Source organism: Apus apus, chromosome 1 (genome assembly GCF_020740795.1).
Source record: "Apus apus isolate bApuApu2 chromosome 1, bApuApu2.pri.cur, whole genome shotgun sequence".
Classification (NCBI taxonomy): domain Eukaryota; kingdom Metazoa; phylum Chordata; class Aves; order Apodiformes; family Apodidae; genus Apus; species Apus apus.
In genome coordinates this window covers 30,449,889-30,473,300 of record NC_067282.1, presented here as the reverse complement: position 1 = coordinate 30,473,300, position 23,412 = coordinate 30,449,889, and the positions used below count along the sequence as shown (strand labels likewise).

Below are 23,412 nucleotides of genomic sequence, written 5' to 3'. Positions count from 1 at the left end.
TGAGTATTTTTTTTCCTCTCTTTCAACTGTTCTAGCTCAGTAGGTGAGATTGATTTAAAACAAATGAAAAACCACCCAAAGCCCAAGCATACTCAATTTAAACTAGACACCCACAATTACATTTTCAGTAGCAAAGTTATAAAAGAAAAATTAAAATTTCAGAAGTGTGAAGATTGTCACTTGTCATTGTGAATATTTTTATCAGAAGTGAGTCACAAAGCCTGAGAAGTAGGATTTTTTTCCTAATAACACTGCAACAAAACTTAAAAAATTCAACAAAAAAACATCATCCCAAACCACAACGAGAAAGTGAAAAGCTACAGAAAGCTTAATCAAGACACTGGTTCCTGCAGAGGTCAGAAGTAGCAGGTTCTTCTCACATAGACACGAAGCATCTTACCAGAAAGGAATAAACAAAACCCAATCCTCTGAACCCAGAACAGCAAAGCTGCAGGGACCAGAGAAGCCTAAAGGCATTTAGCAGTAGCAGAAAAGGTCATTACGGGAGCTTTCCTATCCAAAGGCCGAATCCAACATACTAAGAAAGCACAAACTTGAATAGCAGGAAGGTGCATGTGGAGTCTGAACGTGTCCTGGAAGAAGAGGAAAAGCGAGGGAGAGAAAGGGACAGACCTTCCATTTGTTGACCAAGACTGCATTTCAGGGTCTAGCATCACTGCAGTGTCCCCACCCATGTCTTGCCATGTGTGCTACATGAGTTGGGAGAAAGAACAGCAGCAATTCTGCATGTATGCAACAAGTCCTAGGTTAAAACTCCTGATTTATGCCATGTACCAACCCCTCCCAAAAGAAACTTACCTCTTCCTATCTACATGAAATAGACTTTTAAAAGAATATTTTCTTCTGACAAAGTTTTTGGTTTTGTGTGAAAGTTTAATATTCTTAAGTCCATAATGACAAGAGTACAAATAATTGACATTAAAGGTTTGGGGTTGTTTTTGTTTTTTTTTAAACACAAGGTCAGAGGGAACAGTCAAAGAAAGCTCTGCCATCAACTCGACAAGGACAGAAGCAAGTTAAGAGTTGTTTAAAGTGCAATTTAGTAGCAATCCTAAGACACTGATTTATTTTCCTGTAGCTGTTCTCCATGCTTTCAACAGCACTTGTACCACACTGCTCTGAAATTAGGTTCTGCCTGAGTGCCAGACCTCTGTGGCTTAGAGTCCTTTGCTGGTATTTTCATTGCAGTAAAACTGTAAGAACCATAAGCAAGTTAGTGAGATTGAGATGGCTCGTGGAATCATCATGGGAAGAATGAATCACCTCCCTTGGAAATAAAAATGTTTATGATCACTGCTTCTATTCTGCACATATATTATTGAGACATGCAACTTTTACAAGGGTGTTGATATTTATATGATTCTATAAATGTAGACAGTGCATTACAAACACAGTATGCAGTTGTAGCTATAAATAGTGAAGCAGTGGGACAGAATCTTCAGCTATTTCTTTGTTTCCTTTGCACCACAAATAAGACGTATGGCACAATTTAAGGAACTGGAGGAAAGAAAATGAGGCAACAGAAAAACCCCATGTGAATCTCCATATTTTAGATGGCAGAACAAAGCCTAGACTTCTAACAAAGAACAAAAAAAAAAATCAGCCCCTGAGATTTAACTCAAAATGTTTAACCATGACTAAAAGGCAAATAGCAGATTCTGGAGGTTTTGATGATAATTACCAAATTTTTAATAAAATCTATTTTGGGAATAAATTTCCATGGTATGTTTTCGGAGTCAATGTGACAAACTAACACCTGCCCTTGACAAGAAGGGTTCTGGAAGCAAATGCACAATTTAATCAAGAGACCACATTTGCTGATGCTTTTTTAGTACTCACAACACCGTGGATGTAGAAGACATTCCTCCAGAAGACTAACTAATAAATTCCCACCATGTATTAAAAGCAGACAAACCAGTAACTCTTGATAAGCTTTCCAAACTTTGACAAAATTCTTAATATTAAGAGCTTGCTTCCAGTTAGATTTGTGAGGCAATAACTGTAACAGCAGCTAAAGCCTAAGGCTTAATACTGGGTTCCTGAGGCCAACCAGCAACCTGGTACTGAGGCAGACAGTTATTTTATCTTTATTATTTTTCTTAAAAAAGCTTCTTCCATCAGTCTGCACCCTCATTTCCATTTCTCTGCTCAATTAACAAGTTAGTTCAAAGAGGAGATGACACCTGGTGCAAGTGGTACTTTTAGAGCCAGGTTCATTTTATCTTTCATTTCTTCATTATATCCTGGACATATTATATCAATAACAGCTGGGGAAAAAAATGTGCACTAAATTACCATTTCAAAAGTACACTGAAATACTTCTGGACCCTTGGATACTCCCAGACACACCAGACCATGATTTCACATGAGGAAGATCCATCCTACCACACTACTTGGCTCTGATGATGGGACTGACACACTCTGTAACAAGGTAAAACAATCAGAGCCAGAAGCTCCAAAGTGGGGATCCACACCTACTCTAGGGAAGGTTGTGATCTGTGCCACTGCTGCCTTTTTGCAAGGGGAAATGCCATTACTCAACACAGATGCTGTTTCCACAAGGAAATGGCCACCTCAGGCAGAACAGATCAGATAAGTGGTTTTAACAGCTCTGAAATTGTACTTCAATGATTATTTTGTTATACTGATGTCTTTCAAAAAGCATCAGTCAGGTAGAAACTGTAAGCCTTTGCTTTATTGTCCACAACAGACATCCTCTACAGTGATTCTTCACACTGGATTGATGGAGTTTCCCATGTGTCCTCATCTTCCAGGTGAACCACCTGTGAAGTCTGATCCACAGGTGCTTTCTCACCCTGGCCGACTAATGACACCTCTTCTCCTCCTGCTAATTGCAGGTCAGTGCTATGAGAAAAATGAGATTCATCAAGTTTGTCTGTCAAAGACTCTGCTGTAGTTGTGAAGGACTGTTCAGTCTCTGTTTCAGCTTGTGGGGCTGTTTTAAAACTAAGTCCAAACACGTTATGTCGGACGAGGTAACGAACACACTGCAAAACCACATTCCTCTCGTGTCGGATGTCCTGGGCCAGTAGCTGGAAAGAAACAAAGAAAGAAAAGATGATGCACATTTCCCCTCTATTGCTCCATAGCTGATAACAAACTAGCAAAACATATGGCTCTACTCAGGAATATTCAACATTTCTGAATTTAAGTAGCTGATTCTCTCAAGTCCTGAACACACGAAGCAGGAAACTGCCTCACCAGACAGCGCAGGAAAGCCGCGTATTCCCACATTGGGTGTTTTCCCTCCAACTGACTGGGGCTTTGGCAGAGCCAACAAGCATGTTTGAAAGCACTACCACACAGCTTGCTGGGCTGGGTGGTCTTAGGGCACCAGCTTGTGCTGATCAGACCCCTTATTGCATTAGTTCAACTTACCAGCCAGGAGAAAATGAACCTGACAATTAGCAGCAGGTGGGGTGTTCTGTTGTTTCTTATTGCTTGTTTGGGTTGGTGTATTTTTTGTTCACTGTTGTTTTGTTGTGGTGGGTTTTTTTGAGACAAGTATTTAGAGACAACTGGATGGGGTCAGCAAAAGGCCCAGCATCACAGAGAAGAGGTGGGACCAGTCATCTGGAAAGGAGGCAGCAGGGAGAGAGCTGCCCTCCTGAGCAGCAGCAGGCTTCTAGAGCAGCACAGGCTGGTGCTCAAACACCACTTCCAATGATTGCAGCTCATAGTGGCCATCATTCACTACGGTACTGGCACATGACTGTACCACTGAAAAGAATGAAAAATACTCAAGTGCCCAAAATGCACACGTTTAAGCTCCACTCCTTCAGTGCCATTAATGCACTAAGGCAGGTAGAACAAGCTGACAAATCTGGTGGTACCTTTGGATTAAGCTGTCAGTCTCAGCTTGCTCAGGTAGCTGAAAACATCACTGAACATACCTAAATACTAGGAACTTTCCCCCCAGTTATCTGACTGTAGACCCAGATGATGATGATGTTCTCATATAATGGACTAAAATACTAGGCCACGAATTCCAGTACATCAGGACTGCAAGTCTATTAGCATCTGCTTGCACTTTCCAGGTTATACTGTATCTGTAATTTAATATCCCATGCAATTTTTACCAGAAAACCTTTATGAGTAAAAGATATTATAAATACAAGAAAAGGGCATGCTTCATCAGGTACCAGACTGGGGATTAAATAGCAATAACTGCTTTGGGCTATAATCCACCAACCTAAGTCAAGTAGCTTAATTGAAGTGCTAGAGGCCTCCATCTCCTTTAACCTCACTGAAATTCAGTTTGGTATTGAGAAAAAGATAAATCAGTGAGAAGGCTGAAGGATCTTTTGTCATTGCTGGTGTCAGCAGAGCTAGCACTATGAACAAACGGGTTTCAAGCAAGTGGCTAAATCTGTAACCACCTGATCATTTTCAGATCTGCATTACACATTGCAGGAGGTCTAGCTAAATTTGGCTTGCAGTGTTACAGAGAAGCTTTTTTTGTTGTTGTTCTAAGTTTCCACAGTGGTTTAACCAGCCACTTTAAAGGCTGCATATTTTCTATTTAGACTAGTTACTAAGAGGTGTTACAAGCCGCTGACACCTGAAAGGGGCCTTCAGTAACCTCCTGTCTGAACTAAGAGGTGCACGTTAGGGCAGAGAAGGGATAGCACAGTGAGGTTCTCTTTGGAGTGGGAGAAACAGCTGAACTCCCAAGTGGCCAAAAAAAAAAAAAAAAAGGCACAGGTGGAACGCACCATCACTCTACCAAAGACTGTATCTTTGTATTGTTTTTTAAAGCGGGGATGGCTCTCAGTGGAGTGATGCTACACAAGCTTTTGATTTTGTCAGCATACAGAATGGCTGAACATGCATGGCTTGCATGGCTTCAATAAACATGATTGAATAGTGCCCAAGCTCACTGCAGAATGACTGCCAAGAGACATTTGCAGCTATTCTCCTAGCTCCTCTTTTACCTTTTATTCTAAAACATCATTTTACTGATACAACATCCTTAGGAATCCAACTCGCTTTTGGATAATTTCCCCACAGTGACTCACTGTAAAATTTCTGTCTTGTTTCCTCAAGGTTTTATAAAGTGACCATTTCTGACAGCAGAGGCCTACCTAAAAACCTCAGGTGCTCCTCTGTGATTCACAGCCACAGGACACATCCTTTCACAACAGTTTTGAGCAACATTAAAAGGCAAAAAAACCCCAAAACACCAAAACGCAATTTTAAGAATGGACTACAGTGGCAAGCTAGAATTCATGCTTCCTATGTTCTGCCAGCTTCTCTCAGCATGTGGGACTTCATCTGACTTTTTTCTAGAGTCCTCACTGCTTTGATCACCAACAACTGTGAAGAGCAAGAGATAAAGACAACCACATGCTTAGGGAGCTACACAAAGGGCAAACACTCCCTTTTCAGTCACTAGGATCTTTAATTCTTGGCAGCAAGAGCAGTCTGTGCTAAAAGGGATCAAGGGATCCCTATCAAGAGATTTCTCCCACATCTGCAGCTTGGGATGTGCCTTATCAGTTATCTCTTGCCTAAATATCCTGTGCTGCCTCAGTGTCCTGATATCAGTGGCACCCTTCTTTCTCCTCTGTTCTGCCCACAGGAAGTTTTCCCTTGATGGGGAAAGGGAAATAAATAAAGCTCCCTTGATGGGGGAGCTTTATTCTGGCTACTTAGAGAATCACAAGGGTACCCATCTGTAAATGCAATAAAAGCTTTCAAGTTTTGTTTATACTAAAGAAAGCCACCAAGCTTCCAAATGGGATGGTTTACACTGAACAGATCATAACACCTTGGACTTATCCCTATAAACCTGTTTTTACTCTTCTGAGACATCAACCTGCTCTTCAAATTACCAGTGCAGTGTTACTTCCTCAGATTGATCTAAACATGCCTACAGAGAAGAAACTCATGGGTTTGCAGGTTGTAGCTCAACACCACTCTACAGTTAAGTCACCAACACCCTTATTAATAAAAATGTCTGACTGCACCCGAAAACATTGTGTGCTCCTTGATCAGAGGAAGGCAGTTGAATAGCAAGGCCAGGAGCAAAGGGAGGAAGACCAGAATAAGGCTGAGATCACAGACAAACAAAACCTACTGGGAGGGGAGAGGGAGGAATACAGGTTTCTGTCCTTTGTGCTGTTCATTTTAGGCACACAATTGTCACCTCTTGCTCACCCAAGTCAGTCATTACCTGAATGCACATCAGGGGATTTCCACTTGTGTATTTAAGAATTTATACCTTCCCTGAGTGAAATGCTCACTTTGCTATTTTTAAGACAGGACCTTTGCTAACAGACTGCTCCAACTTCCCACAGGAAAGAGGAGAATTGCTCACAAAGAGTGCTGCTCTTGTACAGGAGGCATTATTTTAGCACAAGACTTACCATTTCCAGCAGAGTTGGACGGTGCTTTGGAAGGGGAAGTAATGTTTTCTTGCCCCTGTGACCAGGCCCTCTGTGGGGACGTGCATTTGAATTCGAGCTTCTCAATGTCGTGCCTGAGTGTTCTGGATGTTTTTGATTTTGGCTTTGACTCGAAGGAACAGAAGTAGGTTCCTGGGTATTTCTGAGCTCAGCCTGTTTTTTCTCAGCTTTTGTTGCAGTCTTGACTGGGATTTCTTAAGAGAAAGAGAACACACTTTTATCTTGACTTAAAAGCTTCTTTAACATGCTTACGTTCCAATGCACTGGCAGTTTGTTAGACACTGTTCTCACCCACAGATGGGTGAGATGCTCAAGGCTTATTCGGAGGAAGGGAGGGTTTTATTTGGTTTGGGGTTTCTTTTAAATTACAAAGAATAATCTCTAAACATTTGCAGGACGGAAAACAAGATCCTCAAATTCTGCAATACAAGAAGAAAAATAGAAGTAGTAAGTGCTGAACAAGGTTCTCAAACCTCTGCCTTGTGATCACTTAAAAAGTACACTGCATCTGTTTCATGATAGAGCTGGCTGCAAACTTGGCTGCTGAGAAAAACATGATGCAGTTAGGGTAGAGGATGTCCAAGTCAATTCCCTGCCTGCTAGATGCTCCGTCTGACTTTGTGTCAGCCAACCTAAGGCAAGTAAGGTATAGTAACTAACTGCAAAAACAAGGATCAGCAGCAGTTCTGTACCCTACAGCAACACATGCACTCAGAGAAGCACAAAATCCAAGCCCTAGAGAGTTCAAATCTTACTGCAACACCCAGAAACCTTCTATGGAAAAAGCCCTTAAGGACATGGAATTTATTTCACGTGGTGAGCATAACAGCTTTTTCCTGGCACAATTCAAACCTGATTTGAAGTGAGACTGAAGACAGGCTACTTTCTTTTTTTCCCCAACTAGGGGAAAAAAGGCTTGGGAAATTTGATGACACACACTACAGCCAAAGACATTTTATACTTCCCCCTCACCCCCCCTTTAACCAAGGACATGCTGAGAAAAGTCAAGCAAAGAGGAGGAGGGAAAAAACCCACCCAATCTTTCAGCAAACTGAGGCTTTCTAAAGCATGCTGTACAGCTAGGGGAAAAAAAAAAGGCATTAGATGTGGCACAGGCCAAGCAGACAAGGCCATTCCCCTGCATCAGCTGTCTGTACAAATGCTGCCTTCTGTCCAGGTGCTTCTCTGAGATCAGGAGTTATCACCATACTGGGAATAAGTAACATCTCACCCAGTAACCTGAGTTTATGCTCAGAACTGGGAGGATGGAGGAATAGGGAAACGAGGCACAGAATGACAGCATAACCTTTTACTCCTCCCAGCCTGTCTTTATGCATGGCTTACACCAGTACCAGCATGCCCAGTCACTGAAAGCAAACCGGAAGGATCTGTTCACAGACTGCAAAAACGACCCTATGTATAACCTTTAACAAGCTTTTCTCTTCACTGGCATAAGCCTAAAACTCAACAGCTACAAGACAGCTCTGAATTACAGCTCTGGCAGGCCAGATATCAAAAGGCATTTCCATGTCTATGTGTTTTAAAGATATAGCCACTGAACCACCATCACTTCAACATCTTTGACAAGTGTAAGCCACAGCTCACACATTGCATTTCCTTCTGCAACACCTTTGATCTCTCTTAAAAGTTTTTTCTCAAGGAATTTTAAGTACTATATAGTTTCTGATCAATAACCTGCAACTTTCAGCAGTGAGGAGACAGCCATAAAGAGCTACCACTGGGCTACTGCTCTCACAAACACTGTATTTATAAATAGACAGGGGATGGACAATGGGATGGAAGACAAAGGACCAATTACAGGAGAGGTGGAGCCTCTCACTCTTCCCAAAAGGCAATTTGTGATGAGGTTTTATCACTGCTTGCAGTCCACACCAGTGCAGAGACACAGGGGAGAAGGGCAGAGGACACACTCCTACACACCTTCAGGCTCGCTGTCAGATGCGCTGCCATAGTTGACAGAGAGAGACGTCAGGGCAGAGGTGACCAGTTTGGGAACAACAGTCAGTCCCTGCCTCCCATCTTCGGCTGCTGCTTCGTCCTTGTCAGATTCTGCAGGGAGAGAAAAAGCCAAGAGGAATTTTTCCCCAATACTCCTGCATGTCCACAGCCAGCCTTGCTGCTAAATGCCCAGCTTGCCACTACAGAAGCCTGACACTGGGCATCACTGCTCAACACCATGGAGTGACAGGAAAATCCCACACCTGCCTACCCTCTACAGACATTTGGTGGCAAAGCTGCCTCACCACTGGTTTACAGCCCTAACACAAAGCGACAATTTTATTTTTAACAGGACAAAAAACTAGGGCAGACAGGTCTTGAAAGTCTCCAGAAAAGGAGGCTCCACAACCTCTCAGGGGAACCTGTTCCAGTGCTCCATAACCCTCACAGTGAAGACGTTCTACCTCATGTTGAGGTGGAACTTCCTGTGCCTGAGTTTTAATCTATTGCCCCAGAGCAGTACCAGGAAAGAAGATTCCTAATAAATAAACATACAAAATTGTGATAGCTTTCATTTAAAATAAATAATCTATATGCACTAAAATATTGGAAGTGCTCTCAGGTGAACAGTGCTAGAGTGTTATCAGGAAAACTAGGAAATGCTTCAGTAATACACCCGCATACAAATTCCATATATTCACACACACTAGTAGAGAAACATTTTGATAAACAAGCCTAGTGAGACTTCTAGAAAAAGATTGGTTGCAATCTTATTTTCACGGAGAAAAATGTTGTGCCCTCTGCCATCCCCTATCTGTCTAAGGCTGCTCCACAGGAAAGCTGCCTCACACTTTTAAAGAAGATTTTACTCAAATTAACATTTTGGAGATCTTTATTTTCAAATCACAAATGTTTCTCTGTTCTCTTCTATGGCAATTGGACTCATTTGAGCTCATGCTGATGGAAAAAATAACTTTAGATACACAGTTTAGATAGATACCTGTGTGTTTTAGGTAAACACACAGGTATTTATCTAAACTACTTACCTGCCTGCTTTTGCTTTGAGCTCTTTTTGAAAAAGGCTGATTCTCACTGATTTAGTAGTTGTGTCAATTTGCAATTACATTGAAGGTCATGCTAATTAACTGCATTTTTTAATGGAGAATACATAGCACCTGCATATAGTTAAGCAATAACAAAACCAGCATTTACTTCAAGTTATTTTGATTCATTACCACTTTTTTTCCATCTAATCCAAAATGTATACTGTGCATACCATGGCTTTTTGTTTTCTTTAAACTTTAAACATTTAATTTGCTTTTTAGCAAATTAGGAAGACACACAAGAATACATTTTCTCCTTGAGAGTAACATGTCTGGAGGGAGCATTATGCACTACTGAATACAACCGTTCCTGGTCAGTAGATCCTTCAGCATTTTACTCTTGACAGACTCATTTAATCTTGTTTCTGCCTATAAATGGAGAATAAAATTGCTTTCTCATCTCCCATTCAATTTCTTAGCTTTGAAGGAACTAACCACTAAAGAGAACTTAAGTGAATGCATTAAGCAAAAAATACACTCCCTCTCAAGAAAGGGCTGCTGCTTTTAGAAAGGTTTAAATACTCCAACAAAATGTACCTATAGAGTAAAATCACAGAGTTCAGTTGTACAATTATTTTTTTTAATTCTACTTACACTGTGTTTGTTATTATTTGTTATGACTGTATCTCTCAACAGTATAAAAACCTGCAATTAGCTTTAATAACGTGTAATAAGCAGGTACCACATCCTTTTCTACCTATTATAACAGAAGGCACTAGCTGTGCTTTGGTATAATTAGGACTTTTTATCATTACATAAAATGCAGATGCTGCAGGGAAATACAGGGGTTCTTTAGCATACTAAAGTTTCCCAACATGCAGAGATTAGCAAAATAAACAAGCATAGGAATGCTGATTTCTTGCTCCCACTAATTGAAGGCTAAGTTTTCAAGAGGAAAAACTCAGCATCAGACACCTTTCTAGGGGATGCATTCTAGCCTTGTTGCTAAAAATAGCTAAGAGTCAGCTTAACATGCCATATTGTAAGAGTACTGCATCACTGCTGACTACAACTGGAGAGTTTATATTGCTGTCAGTATGTAGAAACAAGACATGATCATCAAAAAAAATAAAGCCTAGGCAGGAATACTTCAGAGAACACACACATGGAGAATATCAAGAGTAAATTAGGTAACACAGAAAAAAAAAATTACAACATTTTAAGTAATTCATTTAACTCACACAAGGAAATCAGTTTGTTTTGTTTTCACATTCTAACTACTGTTATTTTCAAAACCACAAAGGGATATTATATATATATCTTTAAAAAAATAATTTCTTTGTTGAAGTAATTCTGATTGCTAATTCTCACAGAAAAATCAGAAAAACATAAGTAGTCTGTGGGTTTGTAATATGATAAACTCGGCATGAAAGCAAACATATACAGAAGTGTTTAATACTGGTAGTATTCTTCTGTCAGCTCCTTCAAATGAGAATTTTCCTTCCTCTTCAATGACATTATATTTAAGCTTCTTTCCAAACCCTGTCTCAGCTAAGTCAACTAGTTTTAGCTTCAGTCAGATAGACACTCATGTCTCAAAGACCTCTAGACTACTGAGAGTTTTCTCCATAAGAGACCAAGACTACTAGGGCAGAAGCTCAGGGAAAGCTCACTGAAATGCAAGGTTTACCCCATTTCCTTTAGATAAAGCACCTACCCACTCTTTCACAATAACCACACTGGGAATTTTCTTAGAAAACCATGTCCTGAATGAGGATCTGAGGAAAGTTCTAAGAGCAAGTTTTAAGCTCAGGGATGTTGGACCACCTTCAGGCTTATAACCTTGTTGAGCCTGGCACTATTCTAGGCACAATACTGCAATCCTGGGCTTTTTGTTAGTAACAATGAGAAGGTCAGTATGACAACAGGCTCCCCAGTGTTCTTCTCTACAAATACAGTAGAAGATTGATGCAAGACTACAAAGAGAGAGTTTTCCCATTTTAAACATGCTCAGTTAGCTCTCTTTCAACCAAGGACACAGTTTACATAGGGTTTGGAAATGCTCAGCTCTCCCTACAAGTTGCTAGTTATGCAAAAGGTCAGTAATCGACTCAGCAGTACTACTTAAAATTTCTCCAAGTTCTTTCATCTTACCAACATCACTGTTTGCCAAAAGACTGAGCGGGTCCACGTCCTTCACACATGGCTGAGCTGCCAAATCACCCTGTTTTTCACGTTCCTTTTCACATGTGTTGTTGACTGGTCCATTAGCTTCATTTTGAGTTCTATGTGCATTATGATCACCACCATTTTCCCTAGACTTCTTCCAGAATGGACGCCTTTGTCTTCTCCTCTGTCTTCCTTGCTGCCCAAACCTCCCTTCATTTTCTGCAGGTTTCCACATTCCCCTCATTTTCCTGGAGAACAGAAACACAAAGCTCATGATAATGACAAGCAATGAGAATAAACGTGACTGACATACCCAAAGGGCTCAGGCCCACATTTAAGGTTCAGCAACGCAGCACGATGCCAGGACTTACTCCAGCTCAGCTAACATGTGGTGACAGACCAGACAGGCAGTCACAGCTCATCTCACTGGCAGGCCAATGTGACAAAGCTGGAACCTAAAGGAAGATTTTTAAGTTCATGACTTTTATCTCTTCACGAGGCAAAGGGTACACGAGCTAAGCAAGTTCCCTGATCACCTGCAATGTGAGGACACAGTGTTTTCTGTTCGCATGATGAAGTCCACAAATATTCCCCTCACGTAAGCAATTAAGTCATTCAAAAGAGGGAGAATGTGGTATTAAAAATGAAGCATCTGCTATAAGCTTACTTCCACTGCTACAGCTCAGAGAAGGAACTTGCTGCACTAAATCCACTCAGCCATCTGACACTGTCAGTCGCAATGACTGACTGCTCCTGCCTCCAACTAACATGCCATTCAACCTTTTCACTCCAATGGAAAAAGAATAAAAGAAACTTCTATCAGGACAATGGATTTTTAAAAAACCAAAACAAAATAACAAGTCCTAAAATATGGGAAGATCACAGCACGCTGGTTTCACTTATGTTCCATGGTTCCATAATCTTTCAGGTTATCCTATTATAAATACAAAAGATGACAGCCTAAACTTTGGTAAAATGTTATAGATACAAGAACAGGTGTGACTTAGAAAAGAAAATGTAGAAGGGACAACCTAAGCTTCCTGAAAATACTTGTTTTCAAGCAACAAAAACTTCATTCAGCAAAACAAGACTCCAACTGATCATGAGCACGTTACAACCACAAAAGACATACAAGATCTATCATCCTGAAGGAACCTCATGGTTTGTTCTGCCCAGTACTCTCTCCCTCAGAATTAGCAGTTGGTAAAGCACTTCAGAGCACCACAAATGGAAAGCACTGTACAAGTGTTAAGTACCTAATCCTTTCTAAATCTTACTTAGCTATTTGCTTTAATAGTACAGCTTGCAGGGAACAAGCTGTCTTCTATTTTTGCCTCACGCATCAGTAAATTTGCCAGATAAGCACCAATTCCAGAATCTTTACTGTCGACATACAAAGCAAAAATGACAGCTTTTTGGACAGTTCTTCATCCCTATAGTGCTAGCAACTCCAGGAAAGGAGGGGAAAAAGAAGAGATTTCTAAAAATCAACCAGAGTTGAAGGTCACTAAATGAAAGCAAACCACCTATAATTCTGAGGACTCTTTTTCCAAGCAATTTCCCAGATATAAAGGTATTAAGAAGTGTAACAGTATAGAATTGCTTATGGACATTTAAGAATACGTAACACACCTGACTCACAGCCACAAGAGTCACCAAAAAAACCTTTAGACACCAAACAGTTAGTTACTGTGGCAAGCAAAAGTCATATTTGCTTGTAAGAATCTCCTAACATTGTACTACATAGGATTGCAGCTTTAGTCTCAATGCCTTCATTTGGCTCTTTGAGTTCAAAGAACTTCTGCAACATTATATCTTCGAAGGAAGTTTCACTTCAGTCTTTTACAAACCTTTCCTTCCAAAGCCATGAAAGGCAATTGGTTAGAGGGGGTGAGTAAGTGATGGGTACTCTGAAGCACATGCTGCACCAAGGCAATTTGCACTGTCTCCATTTAACAAATTACACTAGTCTGACAAGAACCCTATTCTGCATTAGTTCAACTGCTTTACTATGGGCAAGTTTTATTTTGTTTGGTATCAGTGCCTAAAAAAAAAAAAAAAAAAAATTAGGCAAGCTCCAACTTCACTTCCATGCAGCAGCAAATAATATTTAGCAAGAGCCCCTTAGAGTCTGCTCCTGCCTTCCAGCTCAGTCATTCTAGTTTTAAAAAGTGATATTCAAGGAGCATGGATCATTGTATTTTTTTAAAGTCTCCCCACAGGCCCTAAAGTAGATCTAATGAAGCTGGCTTGTTCCACACAACATGGACACTGAGGGAAAAAGAACAAAGACCACACTAGAAAGCAATTCACAACATAAGTAAGAGAACATAAAAATCCAAGAGGATTAAATATTAGGCTCAGAACAACAGTAGATCAATAAAGATGATGGAGGGTAAAAGAAAGGAGTAGTGCTATAAAAATAAAATCTTCCACCACTCTTCACTTGATTATGGATTTATCATCTGAAAGGAGTGATTAAGAAGCCAAATCCACTCATGAAATCTCTCTTGGCCATTTTCAGGCATTAAAGGCTTAGAGCATGTAGATTTATGATGTTGTGTGACTTCTGTCCCCATTATTTCTTTTCCAGCGACCAAGGTTACACTGATCTAATGAACAGCCACTAGAACGTGGTTTTCTCAAACAAGCCAGAGTGCAGAATTCAGCAAAAACATCAGATTTCTAGTACAACTGTTTAATTTAACTGAAGTGGACTATGAAGCACTGTAAACAGAAGAACATTACTTCTGCAGTTTGTCAAATGACCTGTCCTCTGTTAAAGGGCAGGCAGACCGTGTGTACAGTGGAAGCAGTAAGTGCTGGGAGACCACAATAAGTGAACATACTTCTGAACCCATTAGGAGGAAAGTAAAAAGCTTGCTTCAAAACTCTTACCCAAACTGTTGGGTAGTCAGCACTTCTCCCCTTTCTTCCTTCTGCATCTGCATCGCCTTCTTCCTTTCAATGTTCGCCAAAGTAGGAAAATTCCTAGAAGAAAAACATATTCACCGGCTTTTGAATGAGTCACTGTACTTTGCCAATTCCCCCTTTACCAAACTAGCATCCTCTATAAACGCAACAGATTTTTAAAACATTTAATGGAAGTTTAACAGACTGTTTCCTTCTTAAAAGGACATTGGTGAGTTAAGAAACATGAGGGCATTTATGCTTACATAATGAGATGGAGGGGGGAAAAACCACAAAAAAATCCTACCAAACTGGCATTATTAGATTTATCAAACCATCAAACAAGCTACAAACAAGCAGTTTGTTATGCTTATGGACCCTCTGCCTGCCCCTGCACAGAACAGCATTATTTAGTCCCACAACTTTATCAAATCATAGAATCATAGGGGTTGGAAGGGACCTCCCCTGCTGCAGCAGGAACACCTAGGGCAGATCACAGAGGAACACATCCAGATGGGTCTTGAAAGTCTCCAGAGAAAGAGACTCCACCACCTCTCTGGACAGCCTGTTCCAGGGCTCTGTCACCCTCCCAGTAAAGAAGTTTTTCCTGATGTTAAGGTAGAACTTTCTGTGTTGCAACTTGGTGCTGTTTCTCCTCATCCAATCACAGGGCACCACTGAAAAGGCACTGGCCCATTCCTGACATCCACCCTTCAGATATTTATAGACATTAATAAGGTCCCCTCTCAGTCCTCTCTTCTCTAGTCTGAACAGCCCCAGGTCTCTCAGCCTTTCCTCGTATGACAGATGTTCCAGTCCCTTAATCATCCTCATAGCCTCTCTTGGACTCTTTCCAGCATATCCCTGTCCCTCTTGAACTGGGGAGCCCAGAACTGGACACAATACTCCAGATGTGGTCTCCCTGGGGCAGAGTAGAGGGGTAGGAGAACCTCGCTTGACCTGTTGGCCACATTGTTCTAAATGCATCCCAGGATACTATAGGCTCTCTTGGCCACGAAGACACATTTTATTTTTATGTTGCTTCAACTGATGTATTTGAATGAGGTAAAAGGTACAACATGCCTTTAGCAAACCAACTGCTAAGTTCTTGTAAGATAAAAAGAAAAAATTCTAAGAACAGCTCCTGGGTACACAAGATTCCTTTAATGTGACAGTTAAGGAAAAGCACCCAAGTTTCCTCTTGAGCAATATTCAGTATTGTGCTTGCAAACTGACCTCTAGTTCAGCAAAATTATGGCCATTTTTAATTCCAGCTGAAAAATTGCAGAGTCATGCTTATCAAAACAAAGTTACTGTTATAACCATCTCCCAAACCATCCATCTCTTCCATTCTCCACCTCCCTTCCCATCCCTCCCTTCAGATGAACACTACACTGGTTCTAACATGCAATGCCTGCTGCAAATTACCATCAAAGCCCAAAAATGGCTACACTAGTCGTTCTGTAAACATCAGTCAGCTAAATCCCAGTGCTTTGAGATAAAGGCAGTAAATGAGCAACACAGGCACACCCCCACCAGCTTCTGGATAGAAGCACAGAGTATAAATATTTTATAAGTCTATGAAAATGGAGTAACAAGAAACAGCTACTCACTGTACACAGTGATCATAAGAAGACATGTACCTTTCCTTAAATATTTAACCATATCACATGCATCTTCACCATTTTACAACATGAATGTTGAGTGTCACATTGGTGCAGGACAGCTTCTACCACATACCAAGGGAAAAAGATGAGAAGCATTTCCTAAGGGACACACCTAATCAACGCTACAGAACTTGCCCCTTTCAGGAGGATTTGAACATGAGCTGTCAATGCCTGTATTCATTGGGTTTCTCCCAGAAATCCACCACACAGCTCAAGTGAGCACAGGAATGTGTTGATCTCTGCTCTTCCCTGTTTGCTACATTCATTCATTCATCCATGTTAAGACACTCCCAGCACACAGCACATGCCCAATGAATTATTTATATTTATATCTCAAGAGCTTTGGATTGACAAAGACCCCTCTGCTTGGCGCCTCTCCATGGTTTTAGGATAAGGTGTTTTCTTTCACATAAGTAAGGCTCACTGGAGGAGAGGGAGCTATAAGTCGTTATGCTCAAAAGAGCCCAAAATTTGTCTTAGAAATTTATTCATTTTTTTAAGACATCAGGGAAGACCCTTAATCCTGGAGCAAAGGAGTCTTCAAAGTGCTGCTGTAGTTATGCTGATTGAGGACGTATTCAGACATGCTCTCACAACAAACATGATTTGAGACGTGACTGCCTCCCACTTTCATTCCTATGAGTTACCACTCCCTCCACCAAGCCACCATAATGGACTCCATGAATGCTTTCAGCTCGATTCACTGCCAAAACAGACAGATTTCTCCTATACCACCCTTCCAGCTGACACAGGCAGTAACAGCCAAAGAGAGCTCAAGTCATCAGTCTGAGTATGCCTGCAAAAGCACATCTAAAGGCACCTCTAGTGGCCATGCTTATTTTCTCCTGCTCTTTTCAAATGTTAAACAGCATTTTACTCCACTGCCTTCACCTTGTGCAGAAAATGTACCTATTTTGACAGCACATATGCAGTGTTTAATCTCATTCACAATGAGCAAATGAGCACCTGCTGGCTTACTCTTCCATCTAAGCAATTGGTGAGCATTAAGCTCTGGACATTGAAGTACACAGGTCACCAGTCTTAGTCCAAGGTGGACTGGGTTCAATCCTCCCCACATGCTCTGCTGTGTGACAAGGCTGGACCACCAGTGGGCCCTGGTGGGACCTGGCCAAGTCAATCCCAGTTGTCCCTGCAGTGGGCAAGCAGACCAAAGAGGCGTGGACCAAAGATATCCACCCACCCCAGCATACCAGCCCCTATGCAATTCCACAACTCACGAGGTACCACAGCCCCCCCAGCACCAAGAGGTCTACACCTCCTAGAATCAGCTAGATCTACCCATGGAGGGAGCAAAATCCAACTGGACCCTAAGCAGAGGTAGATGCCTACAACCAGAAACCTTCTGGTCTTGAGGCATAACATTATGGCGGGGTTTGCAAACGTCACTATCCACAGCCACAAACTACTCAAAAGAAGTCAAAATTCAAGAAGTGAAGAACTTAAAATATTTTTTTAATACGGAGAATTCTTATTCAGGAAGACTAAATTTAGGAAGACTGCTCCTGGACAGAGATATGACAACGCAGGAGAAGCCTATACTGAATCTGTCCACATAAAAGGCCATATGTTAAATCCAATGAGCTGCCTTGGGTTTGAACCCTTCTGAGAAGACATGCCCTCCTCCTCCCCCAACAAAATGAGGTTCTTAAAGTGTCACCTACAAACACCACTGAAGCAGAAGTAGCCCAACTCTTAGGTCCTGCAGACAACTTGTCAAAGCTTGAAGAGAGACAACTTCATCAGTTACCACAAAGGCTTTGTGAACCTAAGCAATGTATCATAAAAGAGAGCGTAAAACCAGAATGTGGTGGCTTGGCACAGGGTATTTCATGAAGGAGCCAGTACTGCCCAAGAAGGCAGACCTATTTTGCAGCAACTGCAGTTTCCAACCATAGACATGTCTGTAATGCAAACTGTAATTTTCCAGCATAAATTGTCAGTGTAATAGCAGAAAACTGGTTTTCAGGCTATAATAAGTCCATTACATATACATTAACAAAGTGACATGCAGGTAAAGGATACTCTAAGCTTCCAGAAACAGAGAATGGTGACATTGAGCATAATCACTAACATGTGTGCCTTAGTGAATAGATTATTTTTTCTTTTTCAATAAATGAGTGCACCAGCCAGTGTCATACATTTTTTATAGGCCAGCATACTCCTATCTTGCTCACATAAACATCAGAGTAAACTAGCTCTTAGCAAGCAGTGGAAAAACACAGAACTTTGCCAATGTCTAACAGAAGAGAAAACTGTTTCTACAGCAGTTTACACACTGAATTTCTGAGTTAAGAACTATACACATTTATCATCCTTACAGGAGCAGGGCTAGAATCAAACTGCCTTAATAATTTCTTGAGCTGGTCTTGATTGCATACACACAACCAACAGTAAAGGAGACACAGATAGCCCAAAGGGAACAAAGATGTCCCAACAGAGAGCTGATAAAATCCTGGTTTAAGACTCCCAGGCATTTTATCAAGCATTGCATCTCCAGTGCAATTTTGCCGTATGTCAGCTGAGGCAGTTTTACTGCTAATCCATCCCTGCAATTCAGAGTAAAATTTACTGCACCTGTGTTTACATCAGTCTGTCAGCACATTCCTTCTACTTTGTCTCTCTGCTTTTACCAGGTACTAAGAAATCATTTTCTTTATTACATATTTAAATACTATAAACGCAACACCAGGGAGGATTCCAAGCTACTCTAGGATTATCATTATTCAACTAGAGAACTACAAATTTTAATTAAAAGTAGTGCAGATGACAATACTGGCCTTCATTTATTTAAGCACATGCTCAGCCTGTGAGATGCACTGCAAGGAAATACAGGGGTCAAACCCTAAGCGAACAAAAAAACACCAACAGATTAAAGAAAAGGGGGAGGAGGGGGAGAATTTACAAGCAACACTCAAGATCAAGAAAATACTCCAATGTCATATTAGGACCTAAAAAAAAAAGTAAGATTAACGATTGCTTTTAACACTAGAAAGAATGTGAAGGCTGCTCTACTAACCTTTGCTCAAGTAGAGCCAGAAAGAAACAGATGGTCTAGCAGAGCTCTAACAGAGATCTAGGACCCAGATCTCACTTGGGAAGAATGGAAGACAGCAATAACTCATTCTGACACATCAAGCAGATGCACTGTACATATTTCCCTTTAAGCTCATGTTTAAGGAAAAAAAAAACAAAACATATGCTGAAAAAAAGCACATTTCTCAACACTTGGAAGGGACAGGACAAATCTAAACAAGGAAAGTAACTGTAATCACCAAAGTCAATGTCAGACTTCACAACCATCTGCCTGCAAAACATCAGGGAAACCCTGAGATCCCATGCCACTTCATCTCTGCTCCTGTTTGATTAATTAGAATCGCCTGGCTCAGGAGGTTCAATGGGCCACAAACCATTAAAGAGCCTTTTAGGTAAGAAGACATGAAGGCTGCAGCAATGAACAGGGCATTGCACACAATCAGGCAGGAAAACAGCATTCCAACCCAGAGACAGTCACTCCTTACTAGCTCTCCCCCTTCCCCTCCCTCCACATGAGTAAGGCTGCACTTGAAACACAGGCTCTTTCGAGAAGATTTTAAGCACCATACACATCTGAGCAACAGAGCAGCTAATTAAGAGGAAAAATCTCCACTCTGCAAGTAATTATTTGTAACAGCTGAAAGAACAAGTAAGACAGGAATGTTAGGGATGCAGCACGGAAACACACCGTTAAATCACTGTAACCTAATTAGAAAAAAACAACTACTAATGACCTTCTTAGCTCTGACTGGAGCTTCTAGAATGAAAAAGGCTTTTTCCTTTTGCCATAAACCAAATGCTTAATAGCTCAGACTCCCTCTGGTGTCCTTATTTTCTGTACAATGCAATGTTTACTGTGAGTCAACAACAGACCTTCAGTACTGAACTGACGCTTTGCTGGCGACCCAGTTAACGCTTCACAGAAGTTTCAGTTGGGTTTTTCTCTTTATTGCTTTATTATTATTATTATTATTATTATTATTATTATTATTATTATTATTATTATTGTTACTATTTAGAAGAAATAGTCTGTACAGCAAGGAAGCCGTACAAAGAGTAACAAGTCACACAGGTCATTCTACACTCATCCATTACAGCCAAGCAAGATGCCCTGAGGACTGAAGTAACAAAATAAACCGAAGTACTACTCCATCTAGTGGCCTCGGCTTCGAAGGTCCTAATCCCTTATTGCCTTTTTTGGTTGACAGTCGTGCTTACAAGACTTTATTTTTATTTATTTTACTGTGCTGCAGTGAACAAAGGCTTTCAGCAATGTTATACCACAGCCAAATTACATTAATCTGTAAAAAAAACAACAGTACCCACCATGAGATTCTCTAGGAACTCACTCTGAAATTGTTTTTGCCATCATTCTTACAAATTACTGTAGATAAAGGTTGCTTAGACTCACAGCACCTACTCCCAAACAAACAGTATCTAAAACATTCAAATCCTGCTTCCCTAATGTGCTAATATACAGTCGAGCACATCCTGACATAACCACTTAAGCATTATTTCAACACATAAACCTTAGCATCAGCCACTAGACAGGAACTTCTCCAAACACCTCCCATAACAGAAGAGCATGAAAAGCTGAAAATCAGCAGAAAAAGACTCTGCACTGAAGTACTGACATTCTTCCTTGGAGCTACTGTTAGAAAATTAAGTGTAGGCCACCAGGCAAGTCAAACCTAAGGACATTTGGGCTTTGCTAACCCTGTTAACACTTCATACTGCAAGTGGTGAGCACCACAGTTGAGGGAAAAAAAAGGACAGTAATATGCGGACCAAAAGAAAAGGAAAACCCTGCCCTCAAATATCTTTCAAATAAAAGGAACCCTGGGAACCACTAATCTGACACCAAACTTTTACTTGTACATGCAATTTTTTGGGGTCAACTATGGCACTTCAACCATGGGAGAAAATAAAGTTTTTGTTTCTGTATTAACAAGAGCTGCTTTTTTTAAAAAAAAACACAACACAAAAACACAACAGAGGAACCTACAAATTATCTGCAGTTATAAAAAAGGAACAGGAACAGCTGGTTGAACAGTTGACTGCTGTGATATACTGACCTAGCAGTAAGACTTATTTTTGCCTTTCTGAAATTTCAGAAAAAGCTGAAACCACGTCCAAAGGGAAGTTAAAACTTGCAGGAATGAGCTTACAGGGGGGGTAAATTTTTCATCTCAATACAGCAAAAAGTGATGGGAGGCCTTAAAAAAAAAATCTCCTCCCATACATTCCACTCCTTTTTCTTTTCTTATATACCCACTCTATAAAAACTTAAGGGAACTCAGGTTCAAAGCAAGAATGCATTAACATTGCTTTCTGACAGAAAAGCAAGCTGGATTAATCAGTAAGACAATCAGACAACTGGGTTGATTTGCATTTAAAAAAAATCAACAAACAGGTAAGTAGTACTCTATCCTAGCTCATCACCAGCAATCTTGAAATTAAATTGGTATCACTTCACACTCTGCTTGTAAGACTCTAGATCCAGGAAACAAAACCCATGTACTTTTCATTCACAAGACTATACAGCGAGGAAAGCCTCCAGCATCTTTCACCTGCTGGGAAAGGGTAGATTTAGATCTGTTCAACTTCGAGGAAAAAAAAAATTATTCAGTGGGATAAGGCTTATGGAAGCACAGCATGAGTTTTTAAACACTGAGGCTGCTCAACAGAAAAAAGTTACACCAGCTCACATCATAGAATGAGAAATAATGAAAAATATTGCTTCACATAGAAATTTGACCTGGCACCCTAGGTACAATGTGAGTCGGACCACCTGAGATAGCACCATTCACTGATTCTGTTCTCTTTCAGTAATGAAGTGTCAAGCAATACAGACAGTTCTTAATTAGGAAAACTCCCTGTTGGGGTGCATGGGGACAAGTTAAGCTGTGAAAATTTGCACACACAGGAGGGTGTACTTGGTTTATAGTCAGTAAAGTAGTTCCAGATTTCTTAAACAGCCACCAAAACACACACATCTCTGACCTAAAATGTCTCAGTGATCAGGCTAAAAGGAGTGAGTTGCTAACCAAACATGGGGTACTAAGTTAAACACTGGGAAACTACTTCCCTTCTCCCATTTGATATACTGCCTTCTACTATAACCATCCCAACGATTCTAGTCTCTGCAACTTGCACCCTCCTGGCTCAGGCATTCTGACACAGACCACTGCTGCAAGAGTGTTGTGGAGTCAAAGGAAGGGCAGCAGCAAGCACAGACTGCTGCTGCCTTTCAGCCATTTCCTAATGATCACACAGGGAAAAAGTAGTAGAACAAATTCACAGGTCACAAATCTTACTCACTTTTTTCTTTCTTCTCTCCATCGAGCGATCTCTTCTGGACTGTCTAGTTTTATTCTTTTAGCACCAGGTGCATGTGCCTAAAGAGAGAGCATTTCATAGGCATTTAAAAGGGGAATGAAAAAATCCAAAAGGAAAAAAGCACCATTCTGTCAACTATAGTAATATCACACTGTTTTCATCTCCAGCAGCAGTAAGATTACACACAGCAATTACAAAATCACTTCAATTTTAAAAAAAACAAACCCAAACACCACAGTATTCAACATATTTTCATCCACAATATTGTCTTACAACAGATTCTACTCAGAGGTGATACACTTGCCTTCCAGAAGAACGAGAAAAGGAACTACATCAAAGGGAACACAGTCTTTATTGCATTAACTTATTTTGGGCCCAGCAGGATACTTACATTCCTCCAATGCATCTGAACTATCTTCTCATGTGCACTGAAAGTGCAACCTTCTTCTGTGCACTGCAAGATAAGGGGGTGAACTTCAGACACACCAACTTTAGCAAACAAGCTACAAACAAACACTGAAGCACACTTCAAACTCAGTCAGTGCCAGATGCCTGAACAGTTACACAGAACTTTTAAGCCACCCAGTTTGAAAACAAACATGATTGTAAAAATAGTAAGAAGGGGCAACATAATGTTAAATTTCATCTCAATTGAGAATAATCAGTGAAGCCAGCTAATCTGATAGTTAGAGATAACACAAAGTTAACCTAAGAGAAAGATTTGAAAGACTCTCCAGTTTCAAATGTTGATACTTATTTTAAAAAAAAGGAGTGGATTTTTGAAGCATTTTTTCCACATTAAGTCTTTCCGCACAAATTTTA

General features: G+C 40.6%; 1 protein-coding gene across 1 annotated transcript in view; it reads right to left on the bottom strand.

The window, feature by feature from the left end:
* Window positions 1–873: 873 nt before the first annotated feature.
* Window positions 874–23,412, bottom strand: part of NUFIP1 (nuclear FMR1 interacting protein 1) — a 24,997-nt gene continuing 2,458 nt past the window's right edge. The window contains exons 5-11 of the mRNA XM_051608636.1: window positions 22,982–23,044; window positions 22,573–22,649; window positions 14,519–14,611; window positions 11,606–11,868; window positions 8,391–8,519; window positions 6,411–6,643; window positions 874–3,074 (exon numbers count right to left, since the gene is read on the bottom strand). Coding sequence (XP_051464596.1) covers window positions 2,739–3,074; window positions 6,411–6,643; window positions 8,391–8,519; window positions 11,606–11,868; window positions 14,519–14,611; window positions 22,573–22,649; window positions 22,982–23,044 — 1,194 coding nt within the window. The 3' untranslated portion in view covers window positions 874–2,738. The remainder of the gene's footprint in view (window positions 3,075–6,410; window positions 6,644–8,390; window positions 8,520–11,605; window positions 11,869–14,518; window positions 14,612–22,572; window positions 22,650–22,981; window positions 23,045–23,412) is intronic.